The 17,198-nt window shown below is 40.5% G+C and overlaps 1 protein-coding gene across 1 annotated transcript in view; it reads right to left on the minus strand.

Annotated features, from left to right (window-relative positions):
* Positions 1–640: 640 nt before the first annotated feature.
* The window catches only part of cacna1bb (calcium channel, voltage-dependent, N type, alpha 1B subunit, b), a 214,162-nt gene continuing 197,604 nt past the window's right edge, over positions 641–17,198 (minus strand). The window contains exons 47-50 of the mRNA XM_047372543.1: positions 14,220–14,258; positions 10,393–10,657; positions 6,807–7,030; positions 641–4,069 (exon numbers count right to left, since the gene is read on the minus strand). Of these exons, the coding sequence (XP_047228499.1) occupies positions 3,527–4,069; positions 6,807–7,030; positions 10,393–10,657; positions 14,220–14,258 (1,071 nt within the window). The 3' untranslated portion in view covers positions 641–3,526. The remainder of the gene's footprint in view (positions 4,070–6,806; positions 7,031–10,392; positions 10,658–14,219; positions 14,259–17,198) is intronic.

Genomic DNA, 17,198 nt, shown 5'->3' on the forward strand with positions numbered 1-17,198 from the left:
TGTTGATCTTTGAAATCAAACCAGGCTTAGGAACCCTTTCCAGGTAGATGTCAGTACTTTGTTTCTCTTCTGTTGTTGAATTTCTTTAGATCAGATCAGGATGTGTGGCTTTTTGAGACCCTTAGGCCTACTTCGTGCTGTCAGACAGGCTCTGTTTTAGAGATTTCTTAATTCTGCAGGCACACCAGTAGTTAGGCCTTGGTCAGTTTAATATTTATATTTTTTGATGATCTCAAACATTTAGGTGTGACAAAAAAACAAGAAATCTAAAATGAGGCAAATACATTTTTATTCTGATGTATAAAAACTTAAGCTACAGTTATAATCGTGACAGATCACATCGATCCCTGTACCTTACTCAGACATTTAGAAAACGTTTGTTTTGATAAAAAAAACTCTTAGCTTGTCTCTTTAATGAGAATTCCCTCCTTATTCTCCAAGCTGGGATCACACCGACGGCTGCCTACTGATGGTAAGATACTGTCTGCTCAAAGCTAATCTACACAACTACACTAAAAATAACCCAAACTATCCACTGAACACCATAATAAAAATAATATATTTACCGCTCTTTGACTTTCTCAGCCATTAGAAGCAACAGACAAGATTAGGAAAAACATCAAGAAAGTCAAGCTAATTGTTCTTTTTTCAGAATTTATTGACAAAAGCAAACATATAACACACAGCAAGCCTTACCTTTTCAAAAGAAATCATGTTGAGCCCAGTGGAAAGAGGTAAGGATTGAGGGCAAAGCCTACATGTAGTAGCCTGGAGTGGGTTTTAATTTTAGGCCTGTGCAGATTCCTGGGTTTGCGAGTCTTTTTCACAGCCGTCCTGGAATAAAACCCATCTTGAGCCGTGACAGCAGCACAGTTTTCATTTGTGGATCAGTTGATTTAAAGCAGGCATCGTGCACTCGACTCCACACATAGAAACAAAAGATAAAACCCGGTGCTTCACACTTTGTTGCCATTTCTGCCTCAGCTGTACATCTTATAATACACGTTTAATTTACAACTCTTCACACACAAACGTGAAATCCGCTCGCAGTCTCACGAAAGCCTGGACCCGGGGACTGCAGCGGGTAAAGCTACGGGAAGATGAAGTGTCGTCCTGTTGCATAGCCCTACTTTTTAATATATTATTTCTTTGTGAACAGTCATCTGCAACAACACAACTTTTTATAGTACCTGTGAGTTTACATACAGGTCCATTTGCCAACAAACCCTCACACACTGGTCCCTTAAAAATCAGAGATGAGAAGAAGGAAAGCCCGGAAAATCTGGGCTTTTATGGCAGAGGATAAATACGGTGCATGCTGGAGGAGGCAGGTGTTTCTGAAATGTTTCCTTTTTTATAGAGATTTTAAAAAATGGCACTTTTTCTCCATTCAGAGACCGTTTTCTGTGGCTGACTGGCAGTTTATTTGAGAGAATAAAGGCAAATGCTTACCACAAACCCTTCAGCCAAAGTAAAAACACTACGTTTTCACAACCCTTATCATGCACTACATCACGTACTCTGAATTAATTGTACTAATTTGAACATAACCACCAGAAGAATTGTACAAGGAAAATGTATATTTCTGGATTTAAATCCAAACTGAACAGGAATTTTGTTCAGTAAAATTTTCCTTCCCAGCCACTGTCACTCTGCTTTCTCTGTTTCGGTCCTTCTGAGCCGAGGCGAAGCTGAAACCTTTACGAGTCGTGGTAAACGAGGCACTTGGTATTTGGCCACTTAATGCCAGAAAAGAGTTCCTCTGGTTCTGTGTGCACAGAAACCTTTCACATCCTGTACAGATTACAAAAATGTTACAAATGGAAACGCGACAGAAAATGTGGAATCTGACAACTGGAGGATAATTGGTTGACTTACTTCGTAGGCAATTAACAAAAAATATGTAGAAATGTCACAAATACTGACATAAAAGTCAAGCAATCCATCAGTGTTGATGGTACCACCCCATAATTTGCATTTCTACAACAAACACCTGCACAGGCCTGATTCTGCAGCTAAAAGAGACGAAGAAGAGGATTGATTTTCAGGAAATGTGACCCCAACAAGACAGCGTCCAGCTGAAACTTTGGAAAGGAAAGGAAAACTTACTCTAGAAGGTAAACCAGCACTGAGGGAAGCACAAGATGTCTGTTGATCTGTTGATGGGTCGAAAAGTTGCAGCAAGTTCAAACAAAATGGAAAATGTGTAAAAATGGAAACATCCAGAAAGGCTTCAAAGCACCAGGACAGAAAGCTCCAAGCAGCATGCAGCTGGAAAACAGATACAAATGAGTCGATGTTTGTCAAATCAAGAACACTCTCCTACGGAGGCCATTTCTGAAAAAAAGATTTCTTGACCTACTTCATGTTGTCAAACAGGTTCTATTTAGGTGATCTCTTGGTTCAAAAGCTCAGACAGCAATCAGGCTTAAACTCAGCTTTACACAAAAGGTGGTTAATTACAGTTAACTTAGGATTTAACATTAACAACAGGTTACTTACTCAGGTCATCTTTCTCTGATCTAAAATGATCTTGCTTCACTTTTTCAACCTTCACACTTTGTCCAACCAACTGGGAAAACTGGCATCTTTTGCTGCCCTGCATGTTGATTTGACCTTCTCTTGGACATGCTTCCTGGAAATAAGCTCGTTAAGATCTGCAAACCCTCCCCTTTAACTGTGGACCCATTAGAAGAATTAGATCTGTGCAGGTATAAGTTTTACTAATGTAAATTAAAGGCAATTTGTCGTTTTTTCCTGGAAATTTGGTCATTTTCTATATTTCTCCTCCTTGATCTGAAAAAAGATATGCCACCAATTACAACAATGTAATGAAATTGTTTGGAGATGTTTTAAAAAGTCATCATCTGTTAAATTAAACAGCTCTTTATTATTTATGTGATTTTTTTCAGCTTTAAAGTAAAATAAACATCATCTAAGAGATTCCACATTTTTTGCCCCATTGGCTGATGCCTCTTTTTCTACTCATGGTTTCTACATATTTATCAGACGTTCTAGAAGAATCTTAAGACCTGAATGAAAACATCTTTCCTAACCTTTTTTTGGCAAAGATTACACAGAAGTAGCAGCTAAACAAACAAATCTGAAATGCTATTCAGTGGATAAAACTTTTGTGACCAACAAACAATACAACAAAGTATTAAACAGTGTGAGCAGCTATGATAACATCAGGAATGAGGCATTCTGATTGGTCTGAAGCCCGGTTGACAGTTTCATTCAGAACATTTTGGCTTATTTCTTCTGAATTTACCAGCCAAGGCAGAAGGTTAAGGGTCTTCATGTGTGCTATAATCTCAGTGCAAGTAAGCGGGATAGAAAAAGTAGTTTTTTCCTGTAAAGAGGTTGTGATGTTACAAATTAACACTAAAAAGCTGGAATGACCTGTGAATTCCTTTAACAGAACAGTCCACTGACTTTCCTTCTGGACCGACCTGCACCCGGCCGGTATCAGTGCTTAGCAGCACTTTTTTAGCTTTCAGGTATCTATCCAAAGCTTTCCGCCCAGCTAGCACCAGTCCTCCTCCTCCCGCTCCCCGAGACCCGCTGTTCCTCTGCTCCCGGGCCCCGACGCAGACCCGAGGGTGAAGTGGTACCCGTTCGGCACTCCCGCTGCCCGTCCCTGCGTGCTGGTTGCAGTGCCAGGCGTGGCAGCGGTTCCCTGTGAGGCTGAGGTGGGAGCAGCGCTTCTGGAAGGCTGTCCCCCACCATGGCTGCTCACAGCGTCCTGGAAGTCCTCGCCCTCTTCAAGGAGGACCGGCTGGGAGAAGTCCAACTGTTGCCTGTTCGAATTAGAGTCCGAACCAATGGAGGTGACTGGGATTTTAGACTCTTCGTGGCCCGGGAGCAGACGGTCGTGCTCTGATATGCCACGGCCGAAGCGAGCCTGAGGCCCCGTTGTAGAGGCAGTGGCACTGAGTGGAGGAGCTGAGGAAGTGGGAGTCTTGTAGGCCACGGCGGGGCGAGGTGTGAGGGGTGTCTGTGGGAGCTGCCTGCGACCACGGCCTTGTGTGTTGGTACCAGAAGTCAGCTTCACCACAGTGATTCCCTGCTGGGACACAGAACCAAACCGTGACTTTAAGGTTGTCTTAGTGAAGTGGTTTCCAATCCAGTACCTGTGACCCGGTATTTCCCCGATTAACCCTTTAAAACATGTGTAGTGCTTAGGACCTCCAACATCTCACCTGTTTCCTTCAGGTTCATACATGCACAGAGCTCCAGTCTGAACCAGAATGTTTGTTATCTACACAGAGTGAAAGCTAAGATCTTGGGTGGATCCAACGTGAAGGTCAGAGTTCGTGTTTGTTATGCACACAGATTATTTTTCTAGAGAACAACCTAGACAGCGTGCTTATTTCATGATTACACTCCTGAGGAAGAAACTACAGGTTCTCCTAATTCAATCATATGGTGGATCAGAACCAGCCGGTTCATCAGCTCATCAAATGTTTAAGACCATCAGTCTCCACGAGCTGGAATGTGTTAGACCAGCATTAAAATTTCTCAGAAGACCCTGAGGATTATGGGACCAAACACCAGTTTTTGCTTGGCTGAGGTGGATCTGGGGGGTGTACATGAAGACTCAGGCAGATCTTTGACCTAAATTAAGGCCTTCACTGATGCCGACTGCAACCCAGTTACCATAAGATGGCATCAGCGAGAGAATGGCTTAGAGAACAAAAAACATCTAGAAAGATCACACTTTCTCACCGCACAGATTTACCCTTTTGGGCTTTGCAAAGCAGCACCAAAGGTGGGACCCTGAAAGGTGGAAGAAAGTTTTACTCTGACAAGAAATTGTCCTGATGACAAGGAGGTCCCACTGGAGATGTTTTCTACACAGCACAGTGGAGGAGGCTCCATCATGATCCATCCTTCAATGGAACAATGGAGCTTCAGGTTGTGTAGGGGTGTCAGAGAGATGTTGGAACGGGCGTTTCTTCTGACTGGTCTTCTCGTGATGAGTGGATATTTTTAACCTGCAGTTTACAACACCAGGCTGAAAAAAGACTGCTTTCCGGTTCTTTTGGACCATCCTGCATGTTCACCAGTTCTAAATCCTATTGAAAATGTTTGGGGTTGGAGGCCAAAGGAGGGTTACAAAAACAGACATCAGTTCCAGACTGTAGGTGACCTTCATGAAAGCCATCTTCACCACATGGAGCAACACTTCCACCAGCCTACTGGAAGCACCCCTAAACCACATTTTTGGAGTGATCAACTAGAAAGGCAGGGTGACTCACTACTGAGCCTTTCTGTGTTGTTTCTGAGGCTAATGGTCTTAAAGAGGACATATCATGCAAAATCCACTTTTTTAGCCCTTAAATACATTGTGTTGTGTACTTGGAGTCTGTAGGAGGGCAGAAAAGTTGAATTTAGTCTCTCCAGGTGCTGCGGAGACATCTTTATATTCAGTTTGGGTCATAATGTTCAGTCTGTTCAGTTTTCTCTATCAACTGTTACGTTTTTTCATCTGTTACGTCACAGTATTTGCTGCTGAACAGCTAAATAAGGTCATGGACTTCTGGCTGATCAGTTTCGCGTATCCACCATATTTATTTCTCGCTGTGATGTTGTAGTCCAAACTCAAGGTTTCCTATGCTGAAAGAGGATAAGTTTGGTTCGGTTATTGGGTGTATTAACCCACACAATTCATTACACCGTCCCCCAGCATCAGAACCTCTTCAAAGCACCTGATTAATTTTTATTTTTCATGGAAATGTTCCCGCATCAGTGGGGAAATTCCTGTTTTCCAACTTCAAGGACGAGTTCTTCAGCAACCTCCACCAGTATCAAGAAGTATTTGCTGAAAGACTTCATCTGATTAAGGGATTGGTTCCTTCTGTCTATGGAAACGATGGACACAAGAAAGCTGTAAGCTGCAAATAAAGATAAAATGACTACAAACTTTATTTTAAACCTGAATTTCTTGTGTTGATATGACGTCCTGGCCATTGTTCTGATAGCAGTAACATCTCTGCTGATGTTAGCGCTGTGTGCTGCTTTTAGCTCCTTGAGGACAGAACCGTACTGAATGTTTTGGATAGTATTATTACATTAACAGTTTAACATTGTTTTTGCCATTTTGTCTTGTTTCTGCGCCGCAAGACAATTGTTATCAAACTACAAAGATGGCCGAACGGGTTAAAGTGGAGCGCTCTTTGACCTGGAGGGCGGCGGGGTGTGAAGATCGTCAGTAGCATTTAAAGAGACGGCACCAAAACGAGTTGATCTCAGATGCTCCTCAGAACAGGAGTAAAAGAGGAGCCTGTGGAGCTGCAAGAACAAGGAGTTCAGACCAAAGCATTGAGGTTCCACTTCATAGAGACCACATCTGGATGATTTAAGGGTGAAAAGGAAGGATTTAAAAGCATCATATGTCCTCTTTAAACTTTTGATCAGCTGAGGAACAGAGTGTTCGAGTTTTGATGTGGTTTATAATTATTTACCTTCTCTATTATCTCTTGCTTCTGAACTCATTACCTGTTTATAATCCAGAATTTCTGGAACCGAGAAAAATTGGATAAAGTCCAAATCCAACCGCCTGTTGCATTCAACCAGCCCCAAAAAGTCTTTCTAATGGCAGACATGCAGACCAGATGTCTGTCTAGCAACAGGAGATTTCCCATCAATTTTCCTTCTATGGTGCATTCAGGTACAACTAGGAACCCAATCTCTAAAAAAAATCCAACCTTAAACGAGAAACATCTTATTTTAGAGGCCCACACCTAAATGACAGAAGAGTGAGAAGCAATTCATGATCTGGAGCCCAACTTTTATTATCTCACCTGTTTGATGAGACCAGAGTCCTGGCTGTCTCCCGGAGATGTGGACCGGCTCGGACCGGCCGACCTGGCCTGAAACTGCTCCCTGCCACCGTAACGATCGCAGGAGTAGTACCGCTGCTTCTCCCCAGCAGAAGAGTGGTGTCTCCTCTCGTGGGGGCGGCTGCGGTCCCGCTCCCTCGCTCGTTCTCTGGACAAACCATCAGCTGAAGGGTCTTCAAATGAGCCTGCAGGACGGTACCAGAGTTAAAAGGAAGCTGGAGCCGTGAGCTTGCATTATCATGACCTTCTGACAGAAAATAATTAAAGGATAAAGGCCTTAAAGGCTGCTGGTACCGAAGCTTGTGTGACTAGTATCTGTCCCACAAGTGTCTCCTGTTTATGCTTTTTTTTTTCAAGTGTTTCAGATCGTTAAATAAATTTAACCTGGGTAAAAACATAAAGGTAAATATTTCATTAATTACAAACCAACTGGCCCTTGTAAATTCATGAATAAACTGTAAGCAACCACACTGTTTCCCTTAAACAGAACCTGTCTGGCAACCTGACGTAGGATTAAAGATCTCCAAAGGCGATACACCATGCCATGATCCAAAGAAATTCAAGAACAGATGAGAAACAAAGCCACTGACATCTATCAGTCTAGAAAGGTTGTGCGAGACCAGAGAACCACAGTGAGAACTGTTATTCAAACACGGAGACAACACAGAACCGTGGAGAACCATCCCAGGATTGGCTGGGATACTGAAATTACTCCAGGACAGAAAACAAAGCCCCTTTCACATTGCTGAAAAACATCTTGATTTGGGTGTTCTGTTTAAGACCTCGCAGACATACTGATACATATGCTACTCTGGACAGCATATACCACACTGCACCACAGCGCTGAGGACAAGGGACACTCGTCTAAAGACAGCAATGTGCACATTTTGGGCAGGGAAAACGGTTTTAGAGAGGAGGGAAAGATTTTTTGTTGTTAAACATGAAAAACCAAACCCAAACAGAGCAAGTGGTCTCAGGTTTCATCTTTCTAACACCTGCTCTGCAGCCCTGACTCCCCAGAACGTTTTGGGACATGACCAAAACGACTCATATGGCATCGTCAGGGACAAGTTTGGATCGTCAAGCAATGCTGCAAACATTGATCTGAATATAGGGTAGAACCAGTGACTCGTGTGTCCTAATTGGCCCATTAGCATCTGCTAGTTTGATTGTTCTGACTACGACCTATAAACCTGGTACTTCCAGCCAGAACTGAAGAAGCCTTTTGGATGAGAGAGGAAACATCTTCAAGAAACAAGAGAAGTCCAGTTGCCTTCTATCTGATAATGCAGGACTCCTGTTTTATCTCATGTACATCATTTTGATTTCTTCAGAATGAAACGTGTACAGAAATAAAAACATTAATGATGAGGTTGTGTGATAAAAGCAGTCAATGACGCATAAATAATGATGTTACCAGTTTAAAATGTTCTACATTTATCTAAATGTACACATTTAATGATTTACAGACTGCTTTTAACTGTGTTTTTATTTAAGAGTCTCCAATTACTTTTATTAAATTAAAATCTACTGACTTATTTGTGGATGTGAGCCAGCTCTTTCTTGGGTGTGGTAACATAAGGCGAAGCTACAGTCTGCAGTAGATACAGTGTCTTCAGAGTTGAAATATTTCCAGTTTTCAGAATGAAGCTGCAATGACAGCAGCATAGAAGCCTATTCATCCTAATCTGATGTGTCAGAGAAGGCCCTAAACTCTCCTTTTCTCTTTCATTATTGCTGATGTTCTTGGGTCTCACCAAGAAGTAGTCATAAATCCTGAGTCTGACCCCTGTCTGCTTTGGTCTTTTATCTTGGCTGTTCAACCCTGCAGCAACCCTTGACTGATCCCACAAAAACCATCCTGCCACCAGATCTCAGGCTTTTATCACTTTAGCAGATGACCCGAAATGAAAAACCAGGTTCTGTGACCAAGATCTGCAGTTAAAAACAGAAAGAAACACACAGTTTGCAGTTTGTGGCGCTCTCTGAACTCACTGGCACCCTGGTAAAGATGCCAAAAAGCCAAAAAAAATAAATTGATCTTTTATTGCAGCAGCATAATCTCACACTGTAAACTTTGGAACAATTTATCATAAATATATTCAGTGGGGTGAACAAATCCCATTTTAGGAAACAAGCGCTCGCTGCCAGAGTTAATTCTTTATATACAGCACTCAGCCTTCTCCCGTGATATTTCACGGGACCGCAGCATGCAGAGAGAGTCCTGGGTCCTCTCTTATGCTCTCCTCTGTCTTGTTCAGCCAACAGGGTTTCCACAGGAATGAGGTCTGGTGAAGCACGGTGTAGATTTGGCCAGATCAATACCATGGATCATCATCAAGCAGGAAGAGCCAAAGATGAACCAGTTACAGTTTCCTGAGGTATTTTTTCTATTCCAGATGTCCTGGAATCCCTTCACTCTAATAAGGTTCCCAGAACCGGTGGAAGGGAAACGGGCCCACAGCATCACAGGTCCTCCACCGTACTTCACATTAGACATGAGGTGATTTTTCACACACTGATCCTTTGTTTCACACCAGCCAATCCTGGAGTGTTTGTTGCCCAATCTCATCTTACCACGGTTCCACTTAAAGTCCCAGTAGAGTTTAGCAAACTCCAGACATTTACTCTTGTGATGGTAGGACATAAAAATTGTTAGATAGTTGTGGCTGACCATTGATGTACAGCAATTTGTTGCAACTTGTTTGTTTAAATTGCTACACAAATAAAATTAAAATTGACCTTTAATTATGGCTCTGACTGTTAAGATGGGCACGTTTAGGACGTTTAGATCTTACTTGAATACCATGTTCTCTTGTCTTTCACATTTTCTAGAGCAGCTAAGAAAAACTGGCCTTTGTTTAAAACCATATTTTAACCCAAGAGAAACATAAAGTTCTGGAACATTTAAGTTCCTAGAAACACAAGTCAACTCAAAAAGTAGAGGAGGAGTTAAAAATGCTGTAATTAAATTATTTCACAGTAATTTGTAGGGCGTCAATATGAGTCTTTTGCTGAAAACAATTATATTTAACATAAAGACTCCTCTCTCTGCATGCTCCAGTCATGTAAATTTACAGGAGAAGATCTGTATTATTTGTTTCTACAAAGCATTAACAACTTAAGTTAAAGGTAAAATGTTTTGGTGGGACATTATGCTTTTAGGACAGGAGTCTCCAACTCCAGTCCTGGAGAGCCACTGTCCTGCTACTGTCCCTCCTCCTAACACACCCGAATCAAATTAATTGCTCGTTAACCTCTCAAGAACTTCATGACATGGTGAGGAGGTGATTCAATCATTTGACTCATGTGTGTTAGAGTAGGGATGCATTTAAAAGTTGCAGGAGAATAGCTTTTCCAGGACTCAAAAGATTCAGATTCATTCCTTCATCCATTTTTTAGGAATTAAACCATTTTAACCAGAGGTGCCTGTAAGTGTGGAGGTTGCTGTGTTATTTAGTGAGTTAAAGTAATTGTTCTTAGTGTTTAATTCTTTTTACTGAACTTTTTTTTTGGTAACAAATCAAAATGAAAGCAAGTGGCTCACCGACTGAGCAGGACGGCTGCACCGGGGACGTTTTTTCCAAAGATTTCTGTTTCTTGTCTTTGTCTTTATCCCTGCGTCGATGGCAGCGGTGATGGTGGTGATGGTGGTGGGCTCTGTCCTGCCCCTGGACCTGATCTGGTCCAGCAGAGGACCAGGTCTTATCGACCCGTTCCAGGTCGTGCTCCCTCAACCTGAAATCCTGTTGGGAGTGCTGTGGCGTCAATGAGGACGCTGAGCGTTTAATTGGGCTGAGGTCAACAATTGGCTGAAAGGAGGGAGATAAACAGAAGAAGTGTGATAAAAAGCAGACTGTTTGCCAGAGGTGGTGGTTTCACCCAAATGACTTGAAGTGGATCAATTAAATATTCACAACACACAACTAGAGAGCAGCAACCTTTCTTCTAAAGGTCGACATTAAACTTGTTGCTTGATCATCCACACACAGAGGTTGGAAACTTTAAAAAGCATGAACAGGTTTCTGTGGCGTAACTTAACTTAAAGCTACATAACCGATGTCATCTTTAATCTGACAAACAGAAAAGTGGTGGGGGAGCAGAACTGTCCTTCGCTTTTAGATGCTTGGCTTCTGGACACACTTTAGTCCAAGGTTAGGTAACACTGCCAGGTGTATATATATATATATATATATATATATATATGGCACGTAACACTTACTTCTCACTGCCATATATTATTAAAACAAACTAAACTTTTCCTGTTTTAGGTCAGGTAGGATTTCCAAATTATTTTTTCTTGGCTAAATGCCAGAATAATAATGAGAGACTTTCTATCAAACTTTCTTCAAATTCAGAAGTTTACATACGTTTCTTCAGTATTGGCAGAATTTCCTTTTAAACTTTAAGACCTGGTTTTGAACTCTTTGGATTTTCTCCTACAAGCTTGTCACAGTAGGTTTGGCCCATTCCTCCTGACACACCTGGGCTAACTGGGTCAAGTTTGTCAGGGCGGGCTGCTCACACACCGTTTTAGCTCAACCCAGATCATTTAGATGCAACTGAGATGAGGTCACTCCGAAACTTTGTTTTTCTGAAGCCACTTTGTAGCGGATGTGGCAGTATGATTTGGGTCATCATCCGTTTGGAAGACCCATTTGTGTACAAGGTTTAGCTGACCAGGTGACGTTTTGAGATGCTGCTTCAGTATTTGAATAATAATGTTATTTCCTCATGATACTATATATTGTGTGAAGTGCTCCAGTCCCTCCAGCAGCAAAACACCCCACAACATGGTGCTGCCACCTCCATACATCAACTGGGCTTTCCCAGATTGTTTTAAGGTATAGTAACTTAATTAATGTAAACTTTAAAACAACGAAATCTCTCACTATTCTAGCATTTGGCAAATGGAAATAATTGGGATTAATCCTTACTGAATTCTAATAAAAATACCAATTAGGGGTGGATTTTTTTTTTGCTAACTGGTTTACTGGTAACTTTACTGAGTGTAAAAGCAGCCTTCAGTTGACACCTGATGCCACTGGCAACTAATGCAGTCCAAATAATGTATTTGCAATAGTTTCTTAAGATTAACAAACGATTCCTTGATTTTTAACATTTTAAACTGTGTCTGAACCAGCCTGAAATCAGCATTAACCCATTTCTTGTGACTTAAAGGGAAACACCAATGAACACATCTGATGCTGACCTGCTCAAACATCAAACTGAACATTTTTAAGAAAACATTATTGGAATAAAACAAAGATGTCAAACTCTGGTCGTCTCTTAAACTGTTCATCAGTTTCTGCTGAGGCCTGTTAATGACCCACTCGTTTGATCCAGAGGTGCTGAAGCAGAAACATCTAAGAAGTTAAACCAGCCCCTCACAACTGAGTAAACTTTACCATTTTTACATAACAGAGTTGTATTTTAGTATCACATTTTTCTTAAACAAAAAATCCAGGTTAATCTGCCTTACTTCTTGAACTGCTTGGTGCTTCAGGCATCCTTTCACTGAACAGGCAGACCGTGGATAACCTTCTGCACAAAGATGCTTCTTTATGTTTTTAGTTTCTTCTTCATTTTCAGTGGATTAGAAGGACAGAATCTAGGATTTACATAAACTTCTGAAACTATGTTGACTTGTTTCTTAAATCTAAATAAATGAACAAATTAATATAAAAGTAAATAAACCAAGAATAAATATATAAATAGAAATTAAATAAATCAGTAGATAGGTAAGTCAGAAAGCAAATGAATAAATATAAAAGTAAATTAAAATGTTTGTGAGGTAATAATTAAGTACTCAAGAAACATGATTAATATGCATATTATTAATTATGATAATATTTTATGAATAATTAACTAAGAATATATGTTTCTAAATGGATCAGTAATTAGGCACCAAACTGATTCAAGGAATAGCTGAATAAATGAACAAAATTGTGTATTATTTTACGCCAAATAAATCTGTATTATTAAGTAAATAAAGAAACATAAGTAAATAAAAAACTGATATGTAGATACCTAAATAAATCAGCAAGTAAGTAAATATATACATTAATATTTATTCACGTAAATATTTATCATACCATATTAACTACCCGTTCGTCCTTCTGTGTTTGCTTCAGGCCTCCACCGCTTTCTTACAAAAAGATTTTCACCTGCTATCTGCTTTTTAGCTCTAACATCTTGAAAAATATGTAATGCATGATATGCAGGTATGAGTACGCAAAGTATGCATCGTATGCAGGTATTACTTGTATGCAGGTATTACTTGTATGCAGGTAATACTTGTATGCAGGTAATACTTGTATGCAGGTATGCATTGGAGTATTCGTTTTTTTCTTAGCAGTCAGCACATTTCTTGTTAAAAAGGATGACATTTAATTAACTTCAGTTAGGTTTTTGTCTTGTACTGTAAGGACAGTGCTACTCACCCCACCGTATTCTTACCTTGTAGACCAGTTGGGATTGCAGCAATCAAACTGTTGAGATGAAGAACTGGAACAGGACCCAAAACTCACCTTCCAGGCTTTCAGCAACTAATTTTAGTAATGATTTAAATATTATTTAAAATATTAAATTGTTTGTCTGATTAGATAAGTCAAGGAATATGCATTGTTTGGTTAGGGTAGGTGGTTGAGCTGTTCCTCTTGTTCCTAGCTCACAGTTTGAACTATTGCTGCAGTCAGAAACCAAAGACAACACAACATGTTAAGAAACTAATCTTAACACAGTTATTTTACTCAGTAAGCAGCCTTAAAATCTTCGTTTTAAATAAACAACAGATGTACCATAATTTCTGCTATTTCTGTTCACATCGCAAACATTGGTGCAATCAAACGTTTTCAAACTTTCATTTAAAGTATGAAAGACTCTTAGAATCAGATGTCTTTGTTCTAATGAGACATAAGATTTTAAGACTGAAATCAGCACAATGATAAGATTAAACATGTTTTAAGTAAGAAATTGAAAGATTTTTCTTGAAAACAGAAGAGCAGCAGTACCGTCTCTACCTTACACAAAACAACACGAACACTCACAACCACATTTGACCAAAGTGTAGCACTGTACTGCTGTAGAAGCTGGTTGGAAAGCAGGAAAGAGAGCTTGACGTACCCTGAGAACACATACAGATACCTTTCCAAGGATGTATGGCTTTAATGGGTCATGTGAATGCGTATGCTGTGAGGACTGTTTTTTACTGACATTTATATGAAATGACTGGTGCATTGTGGAGGGCGTCAACTCTGCAATGTGATGGGGCAAACGCAGATAAAGAGAGAAAAGGCTGGGAAAAGGGGAGAAGAGGAGAAGGGAAGGACAGAGAAGAAGCGACAGAGTGGTGGTGCAACAGGTGGTACATACTGCCAGGTGGGTCCCGGGGGCGTGGCGAGGGTGGCTCCGCTATCAGACAGCACGCACAAGAGGAGGTGGGCAAAACATTAGCAGTGAGCATCAACAGAAGAAAAAAAGGGAAGACAGTGGAGAGTAGAGACCCTAAGAACTTTCCTGCTGTCCAAAACTCCAACAGAACCTTTAAACAGATAATATTGGTTCTTTGTTTGTTAGCCATGTTGAAAATAACCTGTTATTGGCAGTTTAATTGAAGGGACATAGTTTGGATTCATTAGAGGGAGAGGTTTAGTCTCCACATACAAAAATGATTTATTTCTGCTGCCTACATATGGAGTTCCTCAAGGCACTCTTCTGGGTCCTGTCATGATTTAATGATGCACATTGCCCTCAAGTTGCATTTTTACGTTCCAGGATTGTTCAAAAGTCTAGAGTATACCTTCATCTTGTTACATTTCCTATTCAAGCCACAAGATCTTCCTAAAATCTTTTAAAGTGGTTTGATCATTAGTTCTCCAGACTTTCTAATCGTCTGTAAAAGGTTTTCTTTTTAATTTCGGCTGAATTTTCCTCCATTTTTTGGAGTACCTCTCTATTTCCACAGGAATTATCTGTTTATTAAGGCACTTAACGTGGGCTCAGCAATCATTCTGGCCTGAAAATTCACAAGATTAACTTGTGCACCAAACAATTTTACTAAGACCCAATTGGGCCCATAGGCTCTTAGTCATATAACCAGTCTGTAAATTCTGGCTTTGCCTTGTGGTCTCAGTAGCTGTGAAGCACTTCAGATGACTCTGTTCGACGTGGCAGGGCAGTGGATTCACTCCTATCTGTTCTAGATGACAGTCTGTCCATCTCCATCCCACCACTACTCCTTAACAAAATACATGATGCTTCAACAGACAGAAGAACTGGACTAAAACTGGGAGAGGAAGCAGCCCAAGTCCTAACCTTAGCAGACCCTCAGAAAGCTTGGACAACCTTTGATCAAAACTACTTTTAAATATAAAAAAAAACAACTGGATGCTTAGATGGAAGGTGTGAAGAATTCAGTGGTGGTTTAAAAGCTTTTGCAGAGTACTGTGATGTCCAGCTTCATTACTTTGCTGATTCAAATATTTCTGTATATACAAATGAAATGTCAAGATTCTCTGAAGGCTTTCGTAATATTTTAAACAGATTTTAAACACTTTTCTATATTCTCTGTGTTCCTGCACCATCTCCCAGCTGCTTTCTAGTTGGGCTCCAATGTTGGTGACACTTTCATGAAAAAATATTCACACCTCAGGATCCTTTTCATATTTTCTCCATTTTCAACCAAAAACTTCAATTTCCTTTTTTTTGTCAGGATTTTATGTGAGACTAAATCAAACTGGTACATAATTGTGACCCAGAAAATGATGCACAGGTATTCAAAATGTGTGGTAATATTATCAGCCCCCTTTACTCTGACGCCCCTAAATAACATCCAGTGTAACCAACTGCGTTCAGAAATCACCTAATTAGTAAACAAAGTCCATCTGTGTGTTTTCTGGTCTTAGTATAAATCTAGTTGTTCTCCGAAGGCGTCAGAGGTTTGTTAGAGAACATCAGAGAACAAACAGTATAATACGGGCAGAGGAACACAGCAGACAGGTCAGGGAGGAAGTTGTGGAGAAGTTTAAAGCAGGGTTGGGATCTAAAACGACATCCTAAGCTTTGAACATCACTCAGAGCTCTGTTCAATCCGCCATCTGAACATGGAGAGTGGATGGACCAACTGCAGACCTACGAAGACATGGGCGTCCAGCAAACTGAAGCAAGGAGAGCTTTAATCAGAGAATATATCCATTGGACCACTTTAAATCATAAACTCCAAAAATTTGGTCCCAATGGAAGAGCGGCAAGCTTTGTAAAAAGTCAGCCAAAACATATTTAACTGTCAGAAGTTATGCAGAAGACACAGTAAACATGTGCTTTGGTCAGATGAGACCTACATGCAAAACACTATGTGTGGTGGAAAAAACCCCCACTGCTTATAACACTGAACACACAATCTTTAGGGCAGTGCAGGGTGGTGGAAGCGTCATGCTGTGGGGATGCTTCTCTTCAGCAGGGACAGGGAAGCTGGTTGGAGCTAAATACAGGACGATACTGAAAGTAAAGCCTTAAGAGAACACTTCAGGCTATGGTGGAGCTTCACCTTCCAGCAGGACAACAACCCTAAACTGCCAGCAAGTATATTCATATTTCAGCTTGGCCTAGTCAAAGTTTAGACCTTAATCCAATTAAAAATCTGATGTAAAACATGAAGAATTATGTAAAAAATGCTGTCTCTCCACCTAATCTTAGCTTATAACTATTTGGCCAAGAAGATCAAGCAAACATTTTAGTCTCTAAATGTGCAAAGACAGAAACAAACTCAAAAGACTTGCAGCTGTAACTGCAGCAAAAGGTGGTTCTACAGGGGAATGATTGAAGGGGGCTGATTATAAATACACACTTTGCAGATGCTCATTTGGTAATAAAAAAAATCATTGCACTGCTTGTTGTCTGTCGATCACATAAAATCCAGAGAAACGTCTGTGGTTGTGAAGTACATTCAGAAGCGAATGAACAATTTGCAAGGCATTGTGGGGCGACTGCAGCATGAACTCTTTAAAGAGCTTAAAACGGAAAGCATGTGCTCATTAATCGTGCGGGAAAGACGAGTGACGGAGGTCCGACAGGTGGAAAAATCCAGAAATAGAGAAACGAATCCTCCGAACACGACATTGACGCGCTGCAGACAAGAACAGCTGCGCAATGTCTCAGAACGAAATTTATATAAATTAAAAACCGAGGTTTATGAGACTAACGCACTGGATTATTGAACCCAAAACTAAATGAATAAGGCAAGGTTAGGAAACAAAGTGCAGAACTAATAAAATTTAATTCTAACATTTATTTCCTTAATTATTTTACCTTTTCTTTTAAACGGTTTGATTAGGTAATGCATATAAATGTAAA

Source organism: Girardinichthys multiradiatus, chromosome 8 (assembly GCF_021462225.1).
Source record: "Girardinichthys multiradiatus isolate DD_20200921_A chromosome 8, DD_fGirMul_XY1, whole genome shotgun sequence".
Taxonomy (NCBI): domain Eukaryota; kingdom Metazoa; phylum Chordata; class Actinopteri; order Cyprinodontiformes; family Goodeidae; genus Girardinichthys; species Girardinichthys multiradiatus.